Below are 27503 nucleotides of genomic sequence, written 5' to 3' on the forward strand. Positions count from 1 at the left end.
CGATAATGACATACGGAAGATGGAACAAGGTTGTCAGACGTCCAGAATGGAATTGACGCTTTCTTCATTCAACAATAAGAGGTCGCTGTAGATGCAAGTTGCCTTCAAGGCGAAACGGTGCCTCGATACATGTTTGTAGCAGAAAAAGCAAAAAATCGGCAGGAAAAGACTCCGGTTGATATCTTACATCCAACATATGAGAAGAAAAATTTTAAAGTGTAAAATAAACAAAAACAATAACCATGACCGGAAACCATGACGGCAGCTCCCATTCCTGAGAGAACGGGACCATCACAATTCTTTGGCCTGAACGCGGAATCCTCAGTTCTTGATCTCCTGCATCTTTGGGTGGAGCTTTTCGATAGACTGCGCGTTCACACGAACAGTCCAGTGTTCCGGCTGGGCCTTGTCTGCTTGAGGGACCATGAACTGAACACTGTTCCCCTGTCGGGAATAATCCAAATCCTTCTTCAGGAACGTGTTCAAAATGACATTACCGCCGGGGTCGGTGCGGAGCACAATCCGGGCTCGGTTCGTGCCGGGATGCTGGAGCAGACGCAAAACACCGGTACCCTGTAGTTGCCAGCCGGTAGCCAGCTTGAAGGCGCGAGCCTTGCACTCAAAAACAACCGATTCTTCCTCCTCGCCTGCATTTGCCTTGGACATATCAAAGACCTCACCAGAGCTAATTTCATCCTCAGGGGTGGCGGCCCCAGAATTGGCCTCGCTTGAAGCTTGGGTCGATGGGAGAGTTGAAGCAGGCGCTGAGGTGGCAGCCGCAGCGGACTCGGTAGAAAACTTGATGGGAGAGCTGGGCTTCCAGGTTTTATCGGCTGCTGGTGCGGTAGTGCTCTGGCCAAATGAGATGGACTGACCAAAAGGATTATTGGTCTTGCCGGCCGCGGGCGTTGTGCTGTTCTGACCGAAAGACATAGATGGACCAAATGAGCTGTTCTTATCTCCGCTGGATGTAGTGCTGTTTTGACCAAAAGACGTTGACTTGCCAAAGGAGTTGTTTTGACCAAAACTGGCAGAGAAGAGACTCGACGTGGAAGAAGCAGCATCTTTTTGAGGGGTTGGTGTTGGTGACGAGACTCGGTCAAACAGACTACGACCAGCTTCCGCAGTCGGTGCTGGAAGTGGTGCATTGATACTGGATTTGGCCGCACCCGCCGGCTCTGCGGGTTTTGCCTGCTTGGATTCGACCTTTTCTTCGACGTCCGATTCGTCACTGTCTTTGCCAGAGTCGTTCTGGCTTGGGGTGAGACTTCCGAAGATATTCTCAGATGCAGGGAGGGGTCGACCTGAAGACTCGAAAATAGACCCAGTGGAAGAGCCCGCAGACGGGGCAGTGATAGAGGCGCTATCAGACGGCGCGAAGAGATTGCTGGCAGCAGGCTTCTCGGATGGTTTCTCGACGGCCTTGTCCGCAGGCCCGTCGGTAGACAGAGACGTAGTGCCACTTGAGTCAGCTGAAGTTGGCTCATCAACATCCACCCACTCGAATTTTCCGTTCCTGAAGACGGATTTCTTCTTCTTCACACCTTCAGCTTCGAGCTTGGCACGCTTTTCACGCTGCTTTTCAGCGTCCCGACGTTCCCATTCCTCTTCGTCATCCTCCTCTGAATCAAAGTCTTCGGCCTTGCGCTTGGCTTTTTCTTCCTTCATGGTCTTTTCAGCCTTTTGCTTGAACTGTGCCATGAAATCAACGGTGCCAACACTGGCCCCAAATTTGGGTGGAGTCGGCGTGGCTGTACCATTTTGAGACGCTTGCGAGACTGGCTGAGCAAACATATTACCAGAGAGCTTAGAGGAAGCCGAAGAGTTTGGCGCTGGAGACGCCGCTTGCGCGAACATGTTTCCGGTTGGCTTTGCTGGAGAAGCGGAAGCGCTTGGCGCCGGAGATGCCGCCTGTGCAAACATATTGCTTGCCGGTTTTACCGGAGAAGCGGCAGGGGCAGCGGGTGCTGGAGATGTCACACTCCCGTTAGCACTAGCATTGGCGAAGAGGCTCTTGGCAGTACCTTGGGCAGACACAGAGGAGGCAGGAGCTTCTTTGCCCGAATTAGGCGCAGAGAAGGACTTGGCAAAAACGCTAGACGTGGCAGAGCCGTTCACAACATCAACGTGCGCGGACTTCTGCTTAGTTTCAGTGGAAGCCTTGACCGGAGCCCCCATCGCATTCCGGATCCTCATGTAGAAAAGAATCAAATCATCAAAGCAATCAATACCAGGCTGATACTTGAGAACTTGCTTCTGGAACTGAGTATCTAGCGCTCGGATCTTCCACAATAGCTCTGCACCCTCGGCGACTTCCTTGCTTGTCCCGGGCGGAATCTTGAGCCTTTGGTAGGTCGCGGGAATCTCCTTTTGCTTACTGTTGTCAAGGTCGGTCGTTGACGCAGGCTTGGAAGAGGCAGCCCCAGTTTCGCTGCTAGGAAGGTTGGCGAACGGCTTCGCGGGGCTCGTCGAGGGTTGCTCAGTGGTTGGTTTGGCGGCGAAGAGGCTTTGAGTGGCGCCAGTCGTCGGCGGAGCGTTGAATGTGGGCGCAGCAGCCCCGAAGAGAGATGTAGATTGCGACCCTGATTCGGAAGGCTTAGCCTCAACTGGCGGTGCTGCTGCGGGCACTGGGGCTCCAAACAGCTTCAAAGTGGACGAAGCCTCGGCTGGTTTTGTGGTGGCAGGAAGCCCTCCAAATAGACCAGCAAAAGGCTTTGTCTCAGCAGGCTTGCTGGATGGTGGAGTTTCAGGGGCATTCGATGACGCTCCAAACAAGCTCCCAAACGGGTTCGACTGTGCCGGTTTTTCCGGTGCTTCCACTTGATTAGATTGGGGAGCAAACAAACTCTTTGATGACGATTTATCCCCGAAGATACTCGGTTGGGTCGTGGTTGAAGTACCGAAGATATTGTTTGTCGTCTGTGTCGAAGGTGCAGCCGAAGCTGTATCACTCGACGGAGCTTTGGGTGCGAAGAGATTCGGGGACGGGGCTGCTTGGGCAAAGAGGCCACTTGGAGCAGACTGTGTAGAAGCCGGTTTTGTTGAGAAGAGACCACCGGATTGAGCTTGTGTAGATGGGGCTTTGGCAGTGTCCGAAGACGCAGATTGGAACGAGAAGGGATTGCTGGGTGCAGCTGGCTTTTGAGCAAACACATTGCTATCGGCTGTTGCTTTAGATTCGGGCGGATTAGAAGATACAGGTGTTGCCCCGAAGAGACTGCCAAACGGTTTGCTCTGGGAAGACGCATTCGGCTGGCTGGAAGCTGTTGATTTGGGCGCAAAAGGATTACCCTCCACAGCGGGTTGCTTATTCACGTTGTACGCAACATGAGCGCCGTCAAGGTTAAAGTCGGAATTGTTTGCAGACACGGCCGGCTTGCCAAAGGATCCAGAGCCTCCAAAGATATCCTTGCCCTGAGGATCTGATGATGCAGCGAAGATGCTTTTCGGTTTTGCCTCTGGAGACATCTGCATCGAATCTCCTGCAGCGTTGCTGGACGCGTTTGTGCCAGACGTCTGACCAAACAAGCCGCCATTCCCTGAGCCGCTGGCGGTTGAGCTTGCAGTCTGGGTGGCACCGAATGAGAAGGCCGGCTGCGTAGTGGATTGGTTTCCAAACCCGCCGAAGCTCACCGAAGTGGCACTGGTGCTTGGTTGAGCGGGAGCAGCATTGCCGGCCCCAAAGGCGGAGCCGGCAAATGGGTTACTGGGCGCCGCTCCAAACCCTCCGGAGAAGTTGAACGGTGTCGAGTTGCTTGCCCCAAAAGAAAATGGCGAGTCCTGACTCGGCTGGGCGGGAGCCGCAGTGGCTCCTGGGAAGCTTTGGCTTTGGCTCTGGCCGAAGCTGAAGCCACTTGGCTGGCTTGGTGGGGCTGAAAAAGAGGAAGGAGGCTGGAAAGCCGGAGCAGATGGTAGCTGTCCGAAAGCAGCAGGTGCTTCGCCAGCACCACCAGTAGGAGTCGTCCCACGAGGGCGCTTTCGAATTTCTTTTATCCTGTCAACACCAGAGGGTTCAGAAGTCAGCATGCTTTCCGCATTGCGTTGGGCCATGTCGAACAGAGAGATTCTGCAGGGGATGAGATAGAGCGTAGTTTTGTGCGATGGGAGACCGAAGAGAGCCAGAAGCCGCGCATTGGACAAAACAGCCAAGATGTGAGGCGAAAGGGGAACAGCAGAGGATCTCAATACGCGAAGGTCACGATGCGGAAGAGCTGATGTGGAAACACATCGAGAACTCCGAATAGGCAGCTTCAGAATAGGCAGGCGCGACTGAACAGCACGGAAAGCGTCCAGGAACGGTTGTTTGCTCGTCAGACCAAATTGAACCGGCAAAGTTTGCGCTGCCTTTTCCAACACCTGAATTTTGAACGCGTTCTATGACCGCCTCAACAAGTCCGTCTGCCCCATACGACCAAATCTTTCCTCCTGTGAAGATAATGCCGATAAAAAGAGAAATCAACTTACTTTCGACTGGCAAGCTGGGCGGCGGTGGCCCGCTGGGGCTTGTCATCTGGCGTGCCTTGCATTCCGAAGTCAAGTTCTGTTTCCTTGGACCCTTGAGGACCTTGCGCTGTGCGTTTAGACATGCTACGGAAACTCGACACGATCTGTGCTTGCGCTTGGCTTGAGGCGCAGACGTCCGCAGGCGCTGAGTCTGCCAGAGCACCTATCCCTCAGATGGACTGTGACCTTCACGCCAGGCGCACTCTCATATGCAGGGCCGGTTCAAGAAGATCGACAAGGGTGAGCAGAAGAAAGGAATATATCGCCAAGTGGAGAGTTCGCGGTTGATCGACCGGTGCAGCCGGTTCTCAAGGCGCGTGTGAGAAGAGGATTCTAATCCGTGGCGGCACTCTCGAAACCACGTCTAGAAAGGTGGAATTTCGACGTAATGCACGGAAGTTTCCTTCAAATCTTCCTCACTGTAGCAAGGCTGAGTGATGTATATCGTCCGTGAGCTAGAAGGTCAACGTGGGAGCTTCGTTTCGGAATAAGGCCTCTCGTTTTTTTTCAAGGTGCCGGTATTGCGCGACCGGGTCGAAGTTGAGAGCACGACCGATGGAAGACGGATATGAGATTAGTATGGAGAACGTTCCTTTCACCGGAGAAGATTCCGTCACGCTCGAATTTGATGGAAGAGTGAGCGATATGGATGGCGACAGCTTCGTTTCACCTGCTCGTTCGCGGAGGCCGCGGCGGAGAGAGGGCCATCAGCGCAGAAAAATAAAAGTCACGTGATACCTTGGCGTTGCTACACGCGTGGATGCGGCAAAATCCCTTACCCTCGCCGACTGGGGTCCACGAGGGTCGGTATGGAATTTCAATATTGTCGGAATCCATGCGTGATTGCCGGTAAAATTCCGGTCTGATCTAAGACACATGTGGTGGATGTGGTACGATTGATTCCTGTGCGGACTATTCCTTACAAGATTTGACCTTGTCGGGACTCGACTTCCAATCGTGAAGTCTGCGAGGCGGCTTGTCAGTCGCAAAATGACGTCGCAGTCAAGGAAGCAAAGTCCGTGTTAAAGCCGCACGGCAGCATATCAACAACATACCGTAGCCGCATAATGACACAGTGGTCTATGGTACCTGTGATGCCACCACATTATGCATCGGGTCGCCATTTCCTCCCTTCGATCGGCTTCACTACTGTTCTCGTGGCCATACACGCGTGAGATGGTTATCCAGTGGAAACGATTATGTGCCCACCGGAAAGAATATTTGTCTCAAGTAAGGTACAGGGATTCTATTGATTTACCATATGAGAGGTCCAATACTCAACACTAGCGTTGACATAGAGGAAACACAGCCGAGGAGGGCTAGACGACAACAAAAATGAATAAACCTAGGTTAGTTGGAGATAGGTTTTAGTCTTGCATTCTTCAAGTTTTGGAACTTGGGACTGGGAAGGTTGGTCTTCATTTCCGGGACAGGCGTCTTGACGAGGAGAAAGGAGAAACGAGACATTGCCAGACGGTCATCCGGGAGATCAGAATTACAACCCCCCCCCCCCCCCCTCAACCGTGCCCGACTGATCATTCTAGAAGCAAAAGGGAAGTGAGGGGAAAAAGGAATCGTTGGGAGCGTGATCGATCGACCATGCATCACGAGTCAATACTCGGCATGCGAGGTGCAATTGAAGGCCGAGGTCAGGTGTCACAGACCCGCCGCGGCTCACCACAGCAGTCTGGCCTGAATCCTTGACGAGGGGGGTGTGAGCAAATCTGGGAGTTCAAAATGGCACAATGACAAATCCCTTGGGCTGTTCAAATACGCCTCAACGGAGACAACATGACTCGACCAGTTCACTGTGTCTGGATGAAGAAAGTTGAAGATGCCGACCGTTCCTAAGACATCCTGTCGAAGTCGCCGAGCCGAGATACCAGGTGCAACGAATAAGAACATGAGCCAATGGCCACAAAAGGCTAACAAATCGGGAAGAGTGTTGGAGAGTCCAAGACTTGGCAGACCATCTTTGATGAAGAACCGCGCGTGTTCAGAGGTTCTTCAGGGGTCGATAAACCAGACCCGGTGCGCTCTGCACGGCCGTGCGCGAGTGGCTCACAGGCTGCACGGACTCACTCCGCGGACCATCAGTTGGGTTCCAAGGTTGTGACCCACGCCCTCGCGATGGAGTTTCCGTGCCGACTTGCGGGGGACTATCGTGATCGATTTCAGATTCGGAGCCGAGACGTTGATGCCGATGTCCGTCCAGTAGAGTTTACTTTACACTCGACCGGGAAAAACTTGAGCACATTTAGAGTGAGGAAATTTGACCAGATGCGTGCCGACGAGAGGCGTACCTGGATGGAAAGTGGAAAGTACAGGCCTCTTGCATGCAGTCACGTACCCACATGGACTCGGGAGACGTGGAGTGCGTGTACTACTGTATTTGACCGTACCTTTGGTTGGCACTGTATGATGATCTGACATGCATATCACATCCATTTCACTTGATGAAAATAAGCTGAGGCAATCAACGATGGCAGACGACATATTTCCCGCAACTTGATGAGCTCATGCCATGCACGGAGTCATCCGGACAACGCGCCCTACTACCTTCTAGTCCTCGCATCTATCACGACTCCACAAAGTTAGGCAAGCACTCATTACAGGTAGCGTTTCCCCATCAGTCTCATAAGTGGAAATCGAAAGACTGACTCCCGTTGTAGAGTTTTCCAAAAGAATTAAACTCAATATTCTCCGGAGAACCATTTGGGCAAAAGATAGCAGAAACCTTGCACATCTCCGAGTTCAGCCCGCCCTCCTCCTCTTCGCGTGTACTTACCGACTAGACTCCATGTATCAATACAGTAGGTGTACCTTCATACTGCTCTATAGTTTCACGATCGACGGCCATGTGCACTGGACGGTGCTAGTGTCCTGTAGTCAGGAGGTATTGTGCATTGCAGGACACTCACATTCCAAAGGCCCTAAGGTAGGTCCGTGTTTCTATGGCTTCTGCAGCCCTCTGCGGAACCAGTCATCGACAGGTCTGTCAGCCATCGTCCCCCCGTTGAAGATGAGCCAAGCCAATGAGGTTGCCTCGAGGGCTGTTCTGCAAGGACGTTTCATCCAGGGGGAACCTCGAGGATTTGATGGAGTGGTCGTCTCATCGTCGGACTCGGAGCCCCCCTTCCAAAGTGTTCTCCTGTGGGGCCCGATCGGCATGCACATTGCCCGTTCCTGATTTCTGATCTCTGCAGTCCACCCGATCATGAGGGCAAAACAGCCAGTGTGACAACCTCACAGGCCGAACACTACTGGGAATCTGGGATGCTGGGCCGGAGACCTCGACCCCAGCTGCCACTTTGGGGATGCAACCCCGGATTCTGAAGGTCATTTCCCGCGTGGAGGAAATGCGGGCGCGGCCTAAGGGATGCACCTGCGCGCGTGAGGAAGCTTTTTCCAACATTGCGAGGCATCAATTTCCGTGAGACTTGGCCCCAAAAACAGAAAGGAAGGCCGTGCGGTTGGCTCTCTCCCCCACCTGAAGGTTGCTAGTGGGATGCTATGCACATGCCATGAAGAAGCCAAATGTGTCCCTCGGGCATGTCGGCAGACCCATCGTCGTGACTCCCCTGGGGGATCACGTCGGTATAAGACAGGTCGCATGTCCTGCGGACGAGAGAGCGATATCACACCTCCAATTCTTGCACGTTCCGAGGTCAACATGCGCTTCGCACAGTTGCTGTCGTGCCTCTCGGTGGCGATTGGAGTCCAGGCCCAGATCTTGGACCTTCCACAAGTGGATGCCTTGGTCGAGGAGGCGCTGAAGCCTTTCGCGCACTATAAACATTATCATGGTCCTAAGAACGAGTCCAAGGCCCATCAGCATGGGAGTCTTCAGGCTATGAAGCAGTCAGCAGATGCGTCATACTGGTTAGCCAACATCGCTCACCAAGGCCGAGCCGCCTTCAACTCAAATCCTTCGGGCTACAAGGTCTTTCGCAACGTGAAGGACTACGGTGCTGTCGGTAAGTCTGGTTCTGTTCTCTTCCTCAGGAGATACCACTGACATGCGACTATCTCGACAGGTGACGGCGTGACCGATGATACGGCAGCCATCAATCGGGCTATCAGTGATGGTGGTCGCTTCGGTCCCGGGAGTCGCGTCACGAGCACGACCACCCCGGCTGTGGTCTACTTCCCCGCTGGAACGTATCTCATCTCAACCTCAATCATTGACTACTACTTCACCCAGCTGATCGGCAACCCGAACTCCCTTCCAGTTCTCAAGGCCACCCCTGGATTTGTGGGCCTCGGTCTGATCGATGGGGACCAGTACCAGAGCGATGGGGCACAGGGCTGGGGGTCGACCAACGTGTTCTTCCGACAGATCCGCAATCTGAAGCTGGACCTGACCTCCATCCCTGCAAGCTCCGCCGCCACTGGTATTCATTGGCCTACTGCACAGGCGACCAGTATCCAGAATGTCGTGATTGCGATGAGCTCTGCGGCCGGCACCCAACACCAAGGAATCTTTATTGAAAACGGTATGCTTCCCCCTCGAACAGGTATAAAGCGCTCAAGTTCACTGACATCAATGTGCAGGTTCCGGAGGATTCATGAATGACATCACGATTACTGGTGGCTTATACGGCGCCAACGTGGGTAATCAGCAATTCACCATGCGCAACATGGTCATTTCTGACGCGGTGACTGCAATCTCTCAAATCTGGGACTGGGGCTGGACCTATCAGGGTCTGACCGTCACCAATTGTACTACCGCCCTTTCTATGAGCAATGGCGGCGCAGGAAACCAACTGGTTGGCTCCGTCAATGTCATTGACAGCACGATCGAGGACTGTCGGACCTTTGTTGACACTGCTTGGCAAAGCTCGACTTACTCAACCGGTAGCCTCATCCTCGAGAACATCGCACTGAGAAATGTCCCCGTCGCCGTGAAGGGTGTTAGCGGCACGGTTCTGGCAGGATCAAATGGCGCGACGACCATTGGTGCCTGGGGTCAGGGCCACAAGTATACCCCCAATGGCCCTGTGAACTTCCAGGGTGCCATTACTCCCGCGGCCCGTCCTAGTGCGCTTCTCGCCAGTGGCTCATCTCGTTACTATACCAAGAGCAAGCCTCAATACGAGAGTCTGCCAGTATCTTCTTTTTTGAGCGTCCGCAGTTTCGGGGCAACGGGCAACGGTGCCACTGATGATACTGCTGCCATCCAGTCCGCCATCCGCCAGGCAGCTTCCTCTGGTAAAGTGCTGTACTTTGATCAAGGCACCTACAAAGTTACAGGAACTATCTACGTGCCGGCCGGCTCGCGCATGGTTGGTGAGGCTTACCCGGTGATCATGGCCACTGGAGGCAAGTTCTCGAGCATTACCACGCCCGTGCCGGTCATGCAAATCGGAAAGCCTGGTGAGTCAGGATCAATCGAATGGTCTGATATGATTGTCAGTACCCAAGGCTCAGCACCGGGTGCTGTCCTCATTCAGTGGAACCTGGCTGCGGCAACTGGGTCTGGTATGTGGGACGTCCACACCAGAGTTGGAGGCTTCACTGGCTCCCAGCAGCAGGCTGTTCAGTGCCCCACCTCCGCGGCAGTGAGCGCGAGCTGTGAGGTTGCGTACATGTCCATGCATATCACCAGCGGTGCCAGTGGCGCATACCTGGAGAATGTGTGGCTGTGGACCGCCGACCATGATCTCGATGATGGCGCCAACACGCAGATCTCCGTGTACACTGGTCGCGGTCTTTTGGTCGAGGGCAAGAACATTTGGCTGTAAGTTGTTTTACTTACACCCCCATCAGCCACAATTCTTTCTTACTCACACCGACTCTAGCATCGGAACTGGCGTAGAGCATCATTCCTTGTACCAGTATCAGTTCTCGGGTGCCAACTCAATCATGGCAGGATTCATCCAGACCGAAACCCCGTAAGTCAATGGCAACCCCCTCCAATGATATTTCTCCCTTCCCACACATTAAAACTCATGGTCACCCTTGCAGTTACTATCAACCTATTCCAGACGCAGCCCACAGCCCCTATCCCACCAACTCTGCCTTGCATGATCCCACCTTCACCAACTGTCTTGGTGGAAACTGCAATGCCCTGGGGCTGCGCGTGCTCAACAGCCAGTCTGTGAACATCTACGGCGCCGGACTGTACAGTTTCTTCAATCACTACAGTACTGCCTGCTCCACCTTCCCTGTCCCGGAGAATTGCCAGAGCGAGATCTTCAGCATTGAGGGAACGACCAAGAACCTGGTCGTTTATTCTCTCAACACTGTTGGCACGACCAATATGATTGTCCGAGACAACAATGTTCTCGCTGTGGTCTCGGATAACCTGGCCACTTTCGCCGCTACCATTGCGTACTTTACTTTCTAGGGGAGCTGGTTTCTTTTCCACTTACTAATTGGAAATACGTTTTGCGGAGTCTGTTCTTCCCCCACTTTTTATTCTCTGGGGCTTTAACCCGCGTGAGACGTGAACATATTACGCGTGGATTAATGTTCTCCTTCTTTGTCAATTTTTCAAGAGTTCTTTACTGGCAATAGTCCTGTAGCAGGCCAAACGGTGATTTTCATCCGGGGATGCGGAGGGCCCGGTGAGGGGTCGGGACTACTTCAGTAGCTGAGGTGGACTCGTGGAATGGGGCAAAGATACCCCGAAGGTTCCACACATCGTGATTCTACGAATCTCGATTTTATAAATGCATTTCTGTTCAGCATAGTTCTTGAGCTTGAGACGTTTCGTGAATCCCTAGATGTGCAGTTACTATTTTCTGACAAGTCGCTGGACCTTTGTGCACTTGATACTATGCCTTCACATCCCAGCGACCTGATTCCCTTTGAAGCCCTTCCACTCGACCCCCGAGGCCCCCGAGGCAATGCATGGGGGCGATTTGGCTCAAATGACGAGCTCGGTACATTGAACCTGCTCACTCCAGAGGTGATTGTTGAAGCGGCCAAGGAAATACAAACTGGTATTCGCATCTCACTGGACTGGCCACTGAGTATGCCGCGTTATCCCAGCTTTGACCGGCTCCCATTCCGCCAGGAGCTGGTCCTGCGAACGCCTCGGTGCATCTACGACGACATTCTCACCTTTAACACTCAGGGCTCGACACAATGGGATGGATTCAGACATTATGGTGAGGATTTTGCTTTAATTCCTCCTCTCCCACTGATTTGAACCCGGCCGCGCAGGAGGGCGTTGTTAGAAAGTAGGCTGATTCGAGATATTTGATCTTTTTTTTCCGTAGCTAGTCAAAAAACGCGACAATTCTACAATGGACATACTGTCGAAGACATTGAGAGATCAGATGTCATTGGACTTCACGGTGAGTTGCTGAACAGCGATACCGCTGGAAGCCAGGAAGACACACTCGACGCTGACCCTCAAGCCATACACAGTCGTTGCTGAGCATGGCGGCATAACCGGTCGAGGCGTCCTGCTCGACTTCGCCGACTGGGCTGAGTCGCGCTCCATGTCCATCTCCGCCCTTGAATCCCAGCCGATCACTCTGGATCACATTAAAGGAGTGATTCACGATTACAAACTCAGCTTTCGAAAGGGGGACATCCTCTTCATCCGAAGCGGGTTTACGGCAGCATACAACCGGCTCAACGATGAACAGCAACGCGAGCTCTCTCAAAGACCGACGCCGGATTTCATCGGGGTAGAGGCAACAGAGGGTATGGTGCGATGGCTCTGGGATTTTCAATTCGCGGCTGTGGCAGGTGATGCCCCCAGCTTTGAGCGTGCTCCGATTCGGGGCAATCATGCAGATCCAGAGTTCAATTTGCACGAGTGGCTGTTGGCGGGTTGGGGGACGCCGATCGGGGAGATGTTTGATCTGGAGCAGTTGTCGCAGCATTGTAAGGAGACGGGCAGGTATAGCTTTTTCTTGTCGAGTATGCCGTTAAAGGTAAGTCGTCTCCCATTCTAAGGCACGGCTCGGATTGTGTTCCATGACGGCTGGTGAGAATTGGAGATCTCCAACCATGAATCTAGACGCGTACTAACATGGCTACATTTGATTTCGTGCAACAGGTTGTTGGGGGGGTGGCTAGCCCACCAAATGCGTTTGCCATTTTCTAGGATTTGTCCTTTTTAGTCCTCACTGAAGTTCTGTCTGTCATGTAAAAAGAGTTTGATTCCTTGGACTTCTTAATTGGATTCGTGTACAGATAAGCAGTAGCGATCGAGGTGAGTCTTAGGAGCTCATTTAGCGGTTGTCGATAGTACATAACCAGATACGACGCGAGCGGAACGACTGCGTCTCCAACATCGGAAGCGGCAATTGCGGAACCACTTCATTCTTGATACAGTCGAATTACATATCTTCGGCCTTTGAAAAAGCGAGTCAAAGGCTCCGATAAATGGCACGCTCTACTTGAATCGCCTATCAAACGGCGAGGCAAACATCACGAACGAGGAAAAATCTCCAGCCTGGGAAGAGCGCCGAGTATTGTCCTCGGGGGAATGATAGTCCGCCAAGTAGCGTCCACGCTCATTGTCCACCAGGTTCTCCAACGAGCTCATAAGCATGCTACCAATGTCAATGGGACTTTCTTGTTGTGTGAGCCCGCAGGACTCAAATGGGCTCTGACACGAGGAAAGAATGACGAATCAAACCCCCTTTATGCCGAGCATTGAGCTTGCAGGCAGGCCCAGTTGTCAATTTTGGGTATGTGAAGCCGTTCTCCGCTCTACAATAGTTTGAAGTTGTTCCCGCACTGACAGGCCCGACCAGGACCATAAGAACGCCTCGCTTTCACCATGTGTACTGCCGTACCTGGTGATGGCGCCTGCAAGTACTATATGCCTCATTATGCTTGGGTACTTTCTTGAGCCCATATGGAGACGATGGCAGCCAAAATGGACTCGCCCATTTTTATCCGAGCAAGAGGAAGAGACTGATATCGGCTTAGAGCATGTGAAACGCCCGTTGGGGTGGACAATTGCGCTCCTAGTCTTCACCGCTATCGGGCTTGTCGCTGAGCTTGTACATCTATACCCACCTCATTGGAGCATATCTGCTTCAATTCTCATTGTATCATGGGTGAGTGTGAAGGCCCTCACGCCGCACCCAAAGGAAATATCCACTTAACTGACCTCTGATTCTAGGCCTTGGCCGGACTGGTCCTCACACTAAAGAGACCGCGATCATGCTCAATCCCGATGCTGATCTTCTTCGTTCTTTGTCTTCTTGTGGAGACCATCCTCGGCACTGATTCTCGTACTCAAGGCAAAATATCGGCGATCGCTCATGTAGTTGCTGGTCTTGCTGCCTTGATGGCCTGTTTCACCATCCTGTGGATGCCATTTCGGAGGTCCTCACTGTCAGCAATTGAAATCAGTGGTGTTGGTCAGACCCCGAGCAGTGATTTTCGCAGTCCAGAAGATAACTTGCGTCTGTGGCAATTTCTCACCGTCTCTTGGATGATGCCATTGATCTCGCTTGGACGCAAGAGACAGCTCAACGAGCCAGACGTCTGGTCTCTTGGGTTTGAATTTCAACACAGTCGGCTTCATGAGAAGTTCCGTCGACTGCGCGGTTCTGTCCTGTCCCGGGTTCTACGGGCCAATGGGCTTGATGTTCTCATCCTCTCCTGCATTGCGATACTGCAAATGTTATGCACTTTCTCCACTCCGATTCTTCTCCAGCAAATTTTGCAGGGGATGCAGGACTCGACTGCACCCAGGCGAGTGCCTCTGACCTATGCGGCCCTCGCCCTTGCTATTCGTCTGGTAGCTGCTCAGTCGCAGGTACTCAACTTGTGGTATGGCAGGCGATGCTATGAGCGCTCGAGAGGTGAAATGGTCATGATGGTTTATGAGAAGGCCCTATCGAGAAAGAACATTCTTGGCACGCATGAGGAGAAGGAGAAGTCGAACTCCGGCGGTACATCCTTGACCAATGGCGACCCTGAAACAAGCGAACAAGAAGATTTGTCTACAGGGCAAAAAGGCTCGTGGACAAATCTTTTCTCTATTCGTCGCAAAGTGCAGCCAAAGAAACCTAAGGAGGCTGCAACTCTTGGAAAGATCTTCAATTTGCTTCGAGGAGATGTCTACGATGTGGCTCAGCGATTTTGGGAGATTGATGTGCTCATCGACAAACCGCTGGGGCTGATCATTGCCGTTGTTCTGGTGTGGAAATTATTCGGACCGTCCTGTTTCCTGGGTGTCCTGACTGTTTTGATCGCTCAATCTGTGAACGCCGTCATTACCAAGTTCCTTCTCCGGAGAGAACGTCTGACTCGAGCTTCGACTGATGCCAGATTGCAAATCACGTCGCAGTTTGTGGAAGCTATTCGACATCTTCGATGGTATGGCTGGCAGAACCATTGGCTTCGCAAAGTGATGGACGCTCGTCAGCGCGAACTGAACAGGCGCATCGTCACCAGACTTTGCTCAACATCAATCAACGTTATCAATGCTTTCGCCAGTGGTATTTTCCCTGTTGTCGCTTTATACGCCTACACAAAATTAGCCGGTCATGAGCTTCGGATTGATATCATTTTCCCTGCTTTGCAACTGTTTACAATGCTGGAGACGCGGTTGCGGGAAATCCCAAGTCTCATCACGTCATTACTGAACGCCTCGATCGCTCTTGGGCGGATAGAAGACTTCATGGCAGAGCCGGACAAAGCAGAGGCTTCTTCAGACCGCCTCCCAGATGAAATTGTCATCTCACTTGACTCGTGCTCATTCTCATGGCCTGGAAAGACATTGCCTGTTCTCAAACAGGTCAATGTAACGATCTCAAAGGGTCTTACGGTCATTAGTGGGAAAGTTGGCGCGGGAAAAACGGCATTCCTACAAGCCTTACTGGGGGAGCTTGATCTCCTTGACGGCGTCTGTCATCTGCCCAATGAGACAGTAGGCTACTGTGCACAGACACCGTGGTTGCAGAGCATGAGCATTCGCGACAACATCCTCTTCTCTGCACCATATGAAGAGCAGCGCTACAAGAGGACAATTGAAGCATGCGCACTACTGCCAGACATATCGCAGTTCAAGCATGGCGATTTAACCTTTATCGGTGAAAATGGCGTCGGTCTTTCGGGAGGGCAAAAAGCGAGAGTGGCCCTTGCGCGAGCTGTGTATAGTACTTCTCGAGTGCTCCTGCTTGATGACCCCTTGTCCGCACTGGATCATCACACTGCCGAGTTTATCGTGCGCAAATGTTTGCTGGGGCCGCTGATGCAAAATCGCGCCATCGTTTTGGTGACACATCGTACTGGACTGGTCTACGATATTGCTGACCAAATTATTGATATCAACGAGTGTTGCGCCAAAGTCTACGACAAAACCGCACTGAGAGAGTCGGGAGTTACTGATGGTCAAATGAGCCGGGTGACCAAGCGTGACGATGAGAGCCCTGAGCCCCAAGAAGCCAACTCCGAAGAAGAGGCTGCAGCGATTCCAGAGAAATACTTTGAAGAAGAGCATCGTGCTGAATGGGGCGTCAAAGCCCGCGTCTACTGGAATTATGTCAGGGCTGGCAAGTACCGCTGGTGGGCTCTCCTCGTGTTGGTCCTCGCAATTCACAGGCCCATGGCTGTGGGACAATCATGGTTTTTGAAGGAATGGGGTGAAGCGTATAGAGATATGCCAACGTCGCACGGGGCCTTCAATCCTCATACTTGGCAGGTTGCTCTTGTGGATCAATCATTTCGGTTGGCTTCCATGGAAGGCACCCATCTTGCACCTTCAAACCCTATCGACCAGCTTCCGTCCCCTACTGAGGACGTCCACCCATGGTTATGGGCCTTTCTTGGCATCGTGTGCCTCCAAACTTTCGCACTTTTAGCCTCTCAGCTACTAATGCTTATTATCGTCTACTGTGCAGGTAAATCACTATTCCACCAGGTCATGGACCGCGTCAGTCATGCTTCCTTCCGATTCTTCGATGTGACCCCTGTTGGCCGTTTGATGAACCGGCTCACATCGGACATCAGTGCAGTGGATGGCAACATCAGCGTGCAGTTCCAGACCATTGCTTTCTATGCAATTACATGGATTTTCTCGATAATGGTCATTGTTATAGCGACCCCCGCATTTCTTCTGTTCTCCCTGGTTCTTGCTGTGGCCTTTGTCGTCATCTTCATGCGATTTCTTCCCACCTCACAAAGTCTCCGTCGACTGGAGATGGTCTCATTGACGCCCCTACTGTCTAACTTTGGGGAGTTGCTGCACGGTCTCACAACTGTGCGCGCGTTCCGAGCCGAGGAGCGCTTTCAAAATCGAGTCATCTCCGTGGTCGACAAGTTTCAGGGAATGGATCATTTCTATTGGTCTCTTCAGGCTTGGCTGATGTACCGCTTCGAGAGTCTCTCCGCCCTTTCGACGTTTTGTCTGACCGTCCTGGCGCTTTACACAAATACCACACCTGGATTGGTAGCCTTCGTGCTCATTGCTGCCAATAACTTTGTGGATTCGACGCATGGACTCTGCAAGCAGTATGGTCAGCTGCAAATGGACTTTGTCTCGGTTGAACGCATTGATGAGCTCCTCCATATCGAAGAAGAGCCCAGGGGCACTATTGACCCCCCGGCAGCGTGGCCAAGGTACGGCAGCGACGTCCTATTTGAAGATGTGACCTTGCGATATGCCCCACACTTGGATCCCGCGCTCAAGGACGTCTCTCTGCGAATTTCCGGTGGATCAACCACTGCTGTCATCGGCCGAACAGGGAGCGGTAAATCCACACTCGCTATTTCTCTACTCAGCGTGGTTCGACCGGAATCTGGTCGCATCATAATAGATGGTCTGGACATCGCTCATGTGAATACGCAAGCCCTTCGGACGCGCGTGACCTTTGTCGCGCAGGATCCTGTTCTGTTCCCGGGAAGCGTCCGACTCAACCTGGACCCTACCGAGGAATTTTCCGATCAAGAATGTGCCGAAGTCCTTGGACGACTCTGCGGTCGACATGGATGGACACTCGACACACATATTGAAGCTGGTGGGAAAAATCTGAGCCAGGGCCAACGTCAATTGATCGCCCTCACTCGCGCTGTCCTGCGACGCAGTCCACTTGTCATCTTCGACGAGGCCACCGCCTCTATTGACCAGGAGACGTCGATGGACATTCAGCAAATCGTTCGAGAGGAGCTGCAGTTATCGACGGTGATCACAATTGCGCACCGTGTCGAAGCTGTGAAGAATGCAGATCATTTCGTGGAGCTCGATCGAGGGACAGTCTCGAGACACGGCAGTGTGGCTGACATGTGATAGACGGGAGCGGAGCATGACCGAACCGATGAGGATCCGCGGGACTGTTTTTTGCAGCCCGACTGCAGGCTGTGGAGCTACAGTAGATTGATAAATATCATGCGTACCAGGCATGATCGCTGATGAGTGTGAGATCACACTGGACTCTTGAACTGCTTGAGAGAACACCTGTCGCCTGATGGTCTTACACATGTCACTTGGAGACGCCTCAAGGTAATACGACGGATAGAGCACGTGCCACTGAACCGGAGAGTCGAGATCCATGGAGATGTCGCATGGACGGTTGTCGTGGTACATGAATTCAATCTATATATAAATGGTGTCTTTGAACATAAAAGCAGAGTATCTAGATATTTACAACTTGGCCTTGCCCTGGGCCTTCTTCAGAATGGGCTCCATCTTGGTGGCCTTCATAATGTTACCCTTGATCTTGAGCTTGCCGCCCATGAACAGGCGCTGAGCATTGGCCTTGCCATTCACCAGGGACTCGAAGTCCGCGTCCGACAAAGTAAGAGTGACTAAATGAACAGAAGAAAAAAAAAGTCAGTCAGTAACCCACCAACAAATACTCTTGTTTTTTTCTTCTCTTTCTTGAACAAGTCCTATGACCGCACGCGTAGGGTAACAATCAAGAAACATCAGCCCGCTTACCGTCAGCCTTGCCGCCAGCGGGGGCGGCGCCCTGGCCCACCTCGCCCTTGTTCTTCAGGTCGAGATACCAACTGGCCTCTTCGCCCTTTTCATTCTTCAGGTTGAAGCTGACGATCGCCTTGGCCTTGTTGATGGCGTCCTTGCGCTCGGCATCATCGGACTGCAGGGCCTGGTTGATCACGTCAAAGGCAGCGGAGGCTGGGAAGGAGTCTAGATTGAGGCCACATGCTCGTTAGTTTCCGTGAAGCTTCCTAGTCATGAATGCTTTTGCGACCGTGGACGGGGGGAAGATGGCTGGCCCAGGGGAAAGGGAGGTGGGGGCAGGTTGGCAGTTGATGATGGTCACGCACCTTTCTTCAGAGACATGATGGGCGGATGAAGGAATGATGGAATTTGGGGGAGGAAGAGATCGAGATGAGAGACAGTGGGAAAGAGAGAAGAGTTTCGGTATGAATGGCGGACTGGAACCCCAGGATCTGGGGGTGTGATTTATATGACGAAAGCTCTCAGGAACCCCGGCGATCGTCACTCGCTGTGCCGCTGCCAAACATGTGAACGTGAACCCTCCACAACTGAAATGGAGTCAGCCCGTGCCGGACCGAGGCCCCCTCGAGCCTCGTGCACCAATAAGGTCACGCAGGGAAACGCGAAGTAAAAAGTAGCCCTTCGAGTGCTACTTTCCTGACTGCTCTTACTCCTGTTGAGGTGCGTACTAACCACCTAGTGCTGAGAGTAGTGGTCACTCTAGTGAACTACCAGGTACCTGAGTCCTAATGATCCTCTCCCACTCCAGGGTTTCCAGAGTCTTCGATTCCTGCAGCCCTCTGCTCCACAGCAATTGAAGCTGCCAACGATGGACACTTCCCCACATGGTCTCTATATTTGTAGGCTATTACCTAGGAGTATCTCCAGACAATCATCGCGACCGTCATGCCTTAAATCATGTCAAATCATCTGGGCAATATGACGGGTCAAGGTCTGCCTGAGAAGATTGTTATCTTGCATTGAGCATGCATAGGTCCCTGCTTCAATGTCGAGACTAAGGTTGTGTACAAATCTTTCACCCGCTAGAACCGCCACTCAATTCGGCGCTACGAGGCATTCACCTAGCAGCGATTGATAAAAGTCCGACCTGAAGCGAATGTCCCTAGGATATTCCGTATCAGGCTTGCCTGGAACGCATTATCGGGCGAGCTGCACGTGCCTACTGAACGACTACTAATATCCCCCCTACCTGGATCAGACGCTTCGTTCCCCTCGGAACTCACTATTTACTGATGGAATCGATGCGCCATTGAAGCCAGATCAACCATTAGACACCAAGTGCCTCGCGAGATTTCAATGCCATACCCAGAATACTCAGAAATCAGGCCAGGTCTGACAAGCCTTGTAAACCACTCACCAAGGAGACAGCGCAGGATTGGATGGTTGATTGCTTCCATTTGAAGCCTCCAGGGCTACACCCAACACGCGTCAACGTGGGTTATCAGCACGTGATGATAGACACTGTGAATTGAGACGCGATGGATGAGAATACGAGAGCGGGCGCGTGTAAAAGGTAAACAGAATAAGAGTGAAGATTAAGGGACGACTTGGCCGCATCCTGGCGACTCAATTTAGAGCTCAATAAATGACTTCTGTAGTCGCGACACTTGGAGGAATTGTCGACACCCACGTGGTTACGTGATGCCCGACTTCTCAGGTACGACGGCATCAATGCTTGGCGGACGAAGAGTGATCAAGATGACATCGTCAACCCCCAAGCTTCTCCATTGATGAGCTCAGTCAGTGTAGGTTTCCCGCAGGCCTCGGACACAATAATGATGATCACAGTCACCTGATGAGTCAATTCAATGGGCGCACTTTGCATGGTCGCTTGAAGATGTTTGACGTTGCGACTGCTTCGAAATCTTTTTGCTGCTACTAGTTCATCATCGTCGTCCGCGCGATCTCCACTCCCCCACGACTGCGCGACTCCGCGGTAAAAGCGACGGACCTTCCTCATCCCTCGTCTGAGCCGTTTCGGTTTCTCCTCTGAGGTACGTGCCTTCTCCGATCCATAGACTGAATTTGGAGCACTTGATTTTCTGGATCCCGTGCGTATCGGCGGGGGCCTAAAGAGAACGATGCACCTCGTGGTGTGTGCTTGCTTTTTGCCCCGATTGCCTTGTCTGTTTCGCGCCGGTGCTTCTGCTCCGTTTGCACCCCAATATCTCCAAACTCCAAGAGACTAAACTTAACGTGGCAGATTCCTTTTCTTCAAATTTCTTTCTCCGACTGCGCCGGCGCCTCTGAGAAGATAATCCCACAAGTTTGCTCGTCCTCGTCCTACGGTCCTCTCATTGTTCAGCCTCTCGTCAATCAACGAAATTACCCCTCATCAATCACCGATCAACGTTGATTACCACAGATTGCCGACTTTGGCGGGGACAATATATTCTCGACGGCTTCAGATCCTGGCCTGGGACGTCGTGTTGATGACCTCCCGACCAACCCACGGCACCAATCTGATTGTGACGTGCTTCATTCCTCACTTGTCTATCACCTGACCTGACTAGCGACACTGCTTTCACTTTCATTTGCAACCTGCAGCGTGGGACATCTATCTTGATAGAATCCTCGTGGATCACACCGCGGTGGTTGGTTTTGCTAATCTTCGAGATCACGGATGGGCCGGACTCCCCATCTATTTCTATTGCAACCATGCCCCCATCGAAAGACGATCGCGTCAACTCCCTGGTGGAGGACCAGGAGACGTTCCAATTTCTGCTGGACGATCTTCGCGAGACCAACCCGCAAGACACTTCAGGCATTGCTGAACTAGAGGCTACGGTAAAAAGAATCGAAGCCGAAATCGCAGGGCTTCTCGGCACAGTTTCAAATGAGTCCTCCCCTATCCCCTCAAACAACTTTCAACAAGGCGCCCCCTCGCAATCGTCTGATGGGCCACCTTTTTCCACCCAGAGGAGCCCGATGTTACCTTCGTACGTCGATCCTACCTCTGCGCCATACCACCCGTCTACCGCCCCTTCGCCTTTCGCAAGCCGCACGGCTTCTTTGTCAACATCACTACTCCACACAAGACCCGACGAGTCTCGCAAGCGACAGCGCCAAAATTCTTCCGGCTCGCCAGTTCTGCGGCAGTCGTCCAAGAGGGTTGCCATCGACCGTCACAAGTCCCGATACGAGGAGCTGGAGGCGGATATGGAGCGTGAACTGAAGCGGACACGTGAGGAACACGATGAGGCAAAGGAGGCCGATGCTGTTCAAACACGAGCAATGGTGGAAGGAATCTCAGTCGATCAGGTTTTGGAGAAGATTGAAAAGGAGCGGGAGGAGGAAGAGGAGGCCATTCGCGCTCAGTACCGTACGGCGATGGATGAGCAAGTCGCACGGATCATTCATGCAGAGGAAGTGGCCAGTGAGAGCGAGGAGGAGCGTCGCTCCAGTCCAATGTCCTCGCAATTCAATCTCCCTGATCGCACGCTGAACCATCCACAAAGGGCTCGTCCAGAAAGTCCGTCTCTTTTTTCCTCGCGGCACACCGGCCCCTACCCCGTGCCAACGCAATTTGATTACAATCCCGAGCCCCCAGGCACATATCCCTATGGAGATGATGATCTGCAGGAAATACCGAGGGAATACTTCGACTCCCGCCATCCGGGCTCACTGGGCTACAATTCTCCAGGCTTTGGCTCTTCCCGCTTCAATCCGCCAGGGGCTGGCTCATCTGGAATGAGGCCACCAGGCAGGTATCCGAATGGATTCAGCTCTGCCTCAACAGTGCCAAATTTTGGCCCCCCGCAGTACAATTCCATGTTTAACCCATTAGGTGGCCGAGTTTTACCTTGGATGCAGCCGGAACTTCCAGCACAGACACCTGTGATGGAGGCAGTAGATCTCTTGCAAGATAACCCTCTGGGGCTGGAAGATGAGGATGATTTAGAGTCAGACATCACCTCCCCGCGCCTACTTTCCAAAGTGACATTGACGAACTAACTGATGAGTTGACAGGCAATACGAGGAGCAGAACTTTCCGGAAGACATTAAAAACCTAATCACGGGAATCAAGGACATCCGTGAGGCCACCAAAGCGGAGAAGGATGAGACTCCAGCGGGCCTCAAAGTGACCTTGATGAAGCATCAAAAAATCGGCGTGGCTTGGATGAAGGCCAAGGAGGAAAGTAACCACAAGGGGGGAATTCTTGCTGACGACATGGGCCTTGGGAAGACCATTCAGGCCATTGCTTTGATGGTCGCAAGGCCTCCGCCAGATTCAGAGCATCAACCGTGTTTGATTGTTGCTCCCAAGGCTTTGATGGATCAATGGCGCCGAGAAATTCAGAGGCACGTTCTACCAGGAAAGCATCAACTGTCTGTGTTTATCTATCATGGCACCAATCGCGCTGAATGGAGAAAACTCAAGTCCTTTGATGTGGTAATCACTACCTTTGGCACTCTGACCGCCAGTTACAAGTCGCTTCTCAAGGCGGAGAAGCTGGAAGAGGAAGGCAAAGATAGTAGCATTATCAGAGATGTTCGCAATGCGTCAACATTCTTCACGCCTCTTACGAAGTTCCATCGGGTGATCGTGGATGAGGCACAAAACATCAAGAACCCGGCCGCGAAATCGGCCAAGGCCTGCTGTCGACTGAATGCCACATATAGATGGTGCCTTACCGGAACGCCGATGATGAACAGACTCGAAGATTTTCAATCTCTTTTGTCCTTCCTCCGAATCCGGCCGTACAACAACAAGGAAAAATTCAAACGCGTTAGTGACATTGAACCGAGAAAGTCAAGGGAATACCTCTGGCTGACGTGAACCACAGGATTTCCGGGTCGTCAAGAGCGGCTTTGTCCCAGAGCATGTAATGCAGCAGCTGCGCATTCTAGTCAAGTCTGTTTGCTTCCGCCGAACGAAGACCTCAAAGATTGACGGCCAACCCATCCTACAATTACCTTCCAAGGTCATCGAAAAGGTTCACGTGCTGTTTGACGAAAAGGAGCGGGAATTCTACGATGCTTTAAATTCGAAAACGCAAAGACACGTAGAGCGCCTGTTGAGCGCCGGTATTTTGGGTAAGAAGTACAGTACCGTTCTCGTGCTCCTGCTGCGCCTGCGGCAAGCTTGCTGCCACATGCAATTATTGCAGGAGCACGCCACCGAGGTTCCGGCCGCAGAAGGCAGAGACATGATTGCCAACGCCAAGATGTTGAGTCCTACGGTTGTCGAACGCATCAAAAGCAATGAAGGCGGAGAGGACGACGGCACTTGTCCGATCTGTATGGATATCGTTGAGAATGCAGTGATCTACATTCCCTGTGGTCACTCTGTGTGCAACGAATGCTTTGCTCGTATCTCTGACCCACAGATGCTGGCTCGCAATGATGATACGGGCATGATCAAGTGCCAGAATTGTCGCGGGCCTTTTGATCCACTGAAGATCACCGATGGACAGTCGTTCAAAAAGGTGTATGCTCCTACAGAAGCGGCCGAGACGGAAGCCATTGAAGAGAATGAAGATCAATCCGACGAGCTCGAGTCCGATGAATCGGATTCGGACACTGCCAGCGACGCCTCCTCAGGGAAACCCAAGAAGAAGTCTCTCGCCGAGCTACGCAAAGAAGGGCAGAAAAATAAGCGCGCCAAGCGCCGTTATCTCCGTCGCCTCGAAAAGTCTTGGGAGCCAAGTGCCAAAATCACCAAGGCTCTCGAAATTTTGGAGCAGAATGAAACTCGTGGCAAGGGCGAGAAGACGATTATCTTCAGCCAATTCACGTCCCTCCTCGACCTCCTGGAAGTCCCCATCAACCGAAAGGGCTGGAAATATTGCCGCTTCGACGGCAGCATGAACATTACTGAGCGAAACGAATCCGTGGCAACATTCACCGACGATCCCGACACACGAATTATGCTGGTGTCTCTCAAGGCTGGTAACGCCGGGTTGAACCTCGTCGCCGCTTCCCACGTGATCTTGTTCGACCCGTTCTGGAACCCCTACGTCGAAGATCAAGCTATTGATCGCGCTCACCGCATTGGTCAGGTCAAAGAAGTCTTTGTCCATCGCCTTTTGATTGAAAACACAGTCGAGGATCGGATCATCGATCTCCAGGAAAAGAAGCGGGAGCTCATCAGTGGAGCTCTCGATGAAGGAGGCTCGATGAATGTCTCACGGTTGGATGTCAGGGAGCTTGCTTATCTCTTTGTAAGTTGCGCTGAATCTTCAGACTTTTGCACTGACATACCCCGTTCTCGGCACCCTTCTGACTGTGACTGGACTCCCAACATACTAATTATTCGATGTTCATTTCACACAGGGCGTTCGTAACTAGGTAGACAGGCGATCTTTCGCAGCAAGGTTTCATCGCGTGTGTGCCCGTACTTGTAGCTAGTAGTGGACGGGTGGTTCTTTACCATGGAAGTGATCTAGACTGATCGTTTCAACTCCCGTGGTTATGGGTCGTTTTTCTTTTTTACTTGGTGACCGCATCTCAGCAGAGGCGGTTGACCTTTATTAAGGGCAGATTTTATTTTTATACCCCCTCCAGCTTCTTCCAATGATGATGTTCCAAGCAGATCGGATCTTTCATCCATTCCATTGAACGTGCGATTACGTTGAATTTCATCATTAAAAGGATCCTCGAAGCACGTAGTGATTTTCATCTTGGGAAAACAATCCGCTGACGGGAGGTAGTTTGCTTTTGATTTCATTTTTCCGGGTAAATGGAATTCGTTCAAGGTTGGTTTGAGATGATTTTTATCTGCGAGGAATTTCAACCCCCCAATCAGTTGCACAAGCCTTGTTGAAGAAGGAACTTGTTTCGTGCAAAATGCTCATTTTTCAGCTGGATGGAGAAAAAAATGGGACATTGAGATGGTAAATAAAGAGTCTAAGCTACTAAGTATGGTTGGGGGGATAAACCAAAAAAGAAATGCATGATCGTGCTCTCCCTTTCTTCAAACCGCCACTGTCCCAACCGCTTTCATTGTATCGTGAATCCAGGGTCTGGTGATTATCAACCCGTGGGAGATGCCGCCCCTCGTACTTTTTTTTTTGTCGATTTCAAGAATGGAGACAAAGCGGGAGCCGGCTATGAGGGCTTCCCAAGTTCAAGGCATGATTGAACATTTGGAAGCCTGTGAATAAGATGGAGCGCTTTACAGATCGGCGTCGTCCTCGTCGGGGAGGGGCTGGGCAGCAGCATCGGCCATCTCCTGGCGGTACTTCTCCAACTGCTCGTGGTCGACAGTGACCTCGGGGGGAGCGAGAGCGGGAGCAGCAACGAATTCCTGTCGAATAGGTTAGCAAAGCGGCTCTTGGCGACCATGAAAATTTTGGTTACAAGGATACGCACCAGCTGGGCATTGCCAACGAGCTTCCGGGCGAGCCACAGGAAGGGCTTCTCGAAGTTGTAGTTGGACTTGGCAGAGATGTCGTAGTACTGGAGGTTCTTCTTGCGGTGGAAAGTGATGGTCTTGGCCTTGACCTTGCGCTCCTTCACGTCAACCTTGTTGCCGCACAGAACAATGGGAATGTTCTCGCAGACACGGACGAGATCACCTGAGGAAGAGATGAGTAAATGAGCGCAAAAATGAAAACCAGGTCATGATAGAAGTACGTACGGTGCCAGTTGGGAACGTTCTTGTAGGTGATACGGGAAGTGACATCGAACATGATGATACCGGCCTGGCCGTTGATGTAGTAACCATCACGGAGACCACCGAACTTCTCCTGACCAGCAGTGTCCCAGACATCGAACTGAATGGGTCCCAAGTTCTGTTCGCTTTCGCGTTAGTAACTCGCGTAGGGGAGAAAAAAACCGGTCAAGGCGAAAGGGATTCGGAGCGGGGCTCGGCGGGGCAGAACGTACGGTGGTGAAGGTCAGAGGGTGAACCTCAACACCAAGAGTGGCAATGTACTTCTTCTCGAACTCTCCAGTCAAGTGGCGCTTGACGAAAGTGGTCTATTGAATCGGTCATGTTAGTAAAGCTCGCTATCGACGTGAGTGAGGCGGACGTTGGGCCGATAATTTCATCATTGGTGAGGATCGCGGGGCAAGGGAGAAGAGAGGGGGATCGATGTCAAGAGCCCAGTCATGAATTCGCGCACGAAAAAAGACCAATCATAGATGGATTCATCAAAGTATTGTTCCTGAAGCAAAACTGGTGCCCAGGAGTAGATCAAAAATCTGCTTACCTTGCCAGTACCACCGTCACCGACCAGGACGAGCTTGAAAGTGGGTGGGGCTTGGTCAGCCATGATGGAATTTTTTTATTTTCGCGAAAATAGGTCGAAGATAATAAAGTTCGCTGGATGTCTCAGCGGACGAAGATTCAATCACGAAAGGGTCGGATTGTTTTGGAAGGAGATGGGGAGAAAGAAGGGGAAGGCTTGAATAATGCGCGATGGAAATTTTGCCCCGATCACTGGTTTGTCACGTGACGTGTGTGTGCCTGCCAGCCTGACGTAGTGTCAACACACATAGGGCGCCTTGTTTGCATCACTTTGGCACCGCATTTGAAGCTTACTGCAAATTGGATCTTCGCCTGCACTTTGCTTATAAATAAACTCGATGCTTCCATTCCAGTATCTCACCACGTATCTGCCTGGATGCAGTACTTCAAGTGAGCTGCCAAATCGCCCAGCAAAAGCTCTTCATTGTGGTTCTCTCCATTTCCGATGAAGATTGTTTGGGCGCTTTATCCTCCATGTCGACATCACCAATCCAATCAATTGTGAATCTTTTCAGTACGCCTCTATCATTCATAGTCATGGAAGCTACCGGGTAGAGCAGTCCGGTCGTTTTGGGCAAAATGGATGTGCTTTACCTAAGTTTTTATATTCAAAGATTGCGGGCGTATGGGAAGTCTTTGATCGTGGCCGTGCTCGTGAGGATGACCATCCAAAGTCCTTGGCGCTCAGGGCAAGCCGAGCTTCAGCCACTTACATACGACAAGCCTTGCTGATGTTTTGGCATGGCCATCAATCTTCTTTGTCCCAAGAAATTGCAAGCAGAATCGTGATTGAGATCAGAGGTAGTCAAGCTGTAGGATAAAAGATTCACTTCAAATAATTCATCAACGGGTTGTATTGTTGTTTTACAAAAATAGGAAGACCGTTAGTCTTGACGCCAT

General features: G+C 52.0%; 7 protein-coding genes across 7 annotated transcripts; 4 read left to right on the forward strand and 3 right to left on the reverse strand.

Moving 5' to 3' along the window:
- Window positions 1–321: 321 nt before the first annotated feature.
- On the reverse strand, window positions 322–4586 carry POX_a01827 (uncharacterized protein; the record flags this gene model as incomplete). Its single annotated transcript, XM_050110751.1, has 2 exons — window positions 322–4306; window positions 4465–4586. 2 exons carry the CDS (start codon window positions 4584–4586, stop codon window positions 322–324), a joined length of 4107 nt encoding a protein of 1368 aa, XP_049974519.1.
- A 2939-nt stretch (window positions 4587–7525) lies between these two features.
- On the forward strand, window positions 7526–7940 carry POX_a01828 (uncharacterized protein; the record flags this gene model as incomplete). The annotated part of the gene is made up of 2 exons (XM_050110752.1): window positions 7526–7685; window positions 7756–7940. 2 exons carry the CDS (start codon window positions 7526–7528, stop codon window positions 7938–7940), a joined length of 345 nt encoding a protein of 114 aa, XP_049974520.1.
- Window positions 7941–8176: 236 nt separating this feature from the next.
- On the forward strand, window positions 8177–10852 carry POX_a01829 (Glucan 1,3-beta-glucosidase; the record flags this gene model as incomplete). Its single annotated transcript, XM_050110753.1, has 5 exons — window positions 8177–8480; window positions 8541–8999; window positions 9058–10243; window positions 10305–10397; window positions 10471–10852. 5 exons carry the CDS (start codon window positions 8177–8179, stop codon window positions 10850–10852), a joined length of 2424 nt encoding a protein of 807 aa, XP_049974521.1.
- A 432-nt stretch (window positions 10853–11284) lies between these two features.
- On the forward strand, window positions 11285–17713 carry POX_a01830 (uncharacterized protein; the record flags this gene model as incomplete). The annotated part of the gene is made up of 4 exons (XM_050110754.1): window positions 11285–11618; window positions 11824–12395; window positions 13224–13532; window positions 13598–17713. 4 exons carry the CDS (start codon window positions 11285–11287, stop codon window positions 17711–17713), a joined length of 5331 nt encoding a protein of 1776 aa, XP_049974522.1.
- A 354-nt stretch (window positions 17714–18067) lies between these two features.
- Window positions 18068–18730, reverse strand: POX_a01831 (Fatty acid-binding protein; the record flags this gene model as incomplete). Its single annotated transcript, XM_050110755.1, has 3 exons — window positions 18068–18231; window positions 18365–18574; window positions 18715–18730. The coding sequence occupies 3 exons, from the start codon at window positions 18728–18730 to the stop codon at window positions 18068–18070; spliced, it is 390 nt and encodes a 129-aa protein (XP_049974523.1).
- Window positions 18731–21067: 2337 nt separating this feature from the next.
- POX_a01832 (uncharacterized protein) lies at window positions 21068–24700 on the forward strand (the record flags this gene model as incomplete). Its single annotated transcript, XM_050110756.1, has 4 exons — window positions 21068–22311; window positions 22379–23138; window positions 23197–24573; window positions 24686–24700. The coding sequence occupies 4 exons, from the start codon at window positions 21068–21070 to the stop codon at window positions 24698–24700; spliced, it is 3396 nt and encodes a 1131-aa protein (XP_049974524.1).
- An 826-nt stretch (window positions 24701–25526) lies between these two features.
- On the reverse strand, window positions 25527–26628 carry POX_a01833 (GTP-binding nuclear protein GSP1/Ran; the record flags this gene model as incomplete). Its single annotated transcript, XM_050110757.1, has 5 exons — window positions 25527–25658; window positions 25724–25929; window positions 25992–26145; window positions 26240–26332; window positions 26566–26628. The coding sequence occupies 5 exons, from the start codon at window positions 26626–26628 to the stop codon at window positions 25527–25529; spliced, it is 648 nt and encodes a 215-aa protein (XP_049974525.1).
- Window positions 26629–27503: the final 875 nt, after the last annotated feature.

Source organism: Penicillium oxalicum, chromosome I, assembly GCF_001723175.1.
Source record: "Penicillium oxalicum strain HP7-1 chromosome I, whole genome shotgun sequence".
Taxonomy (NCBI): Eukaryota; Fungi; Ascomycota; class Eurotiomycetes; order Eurotiales; family Aspergillaceae; genus Penicillium; species Penicillium oxalicum.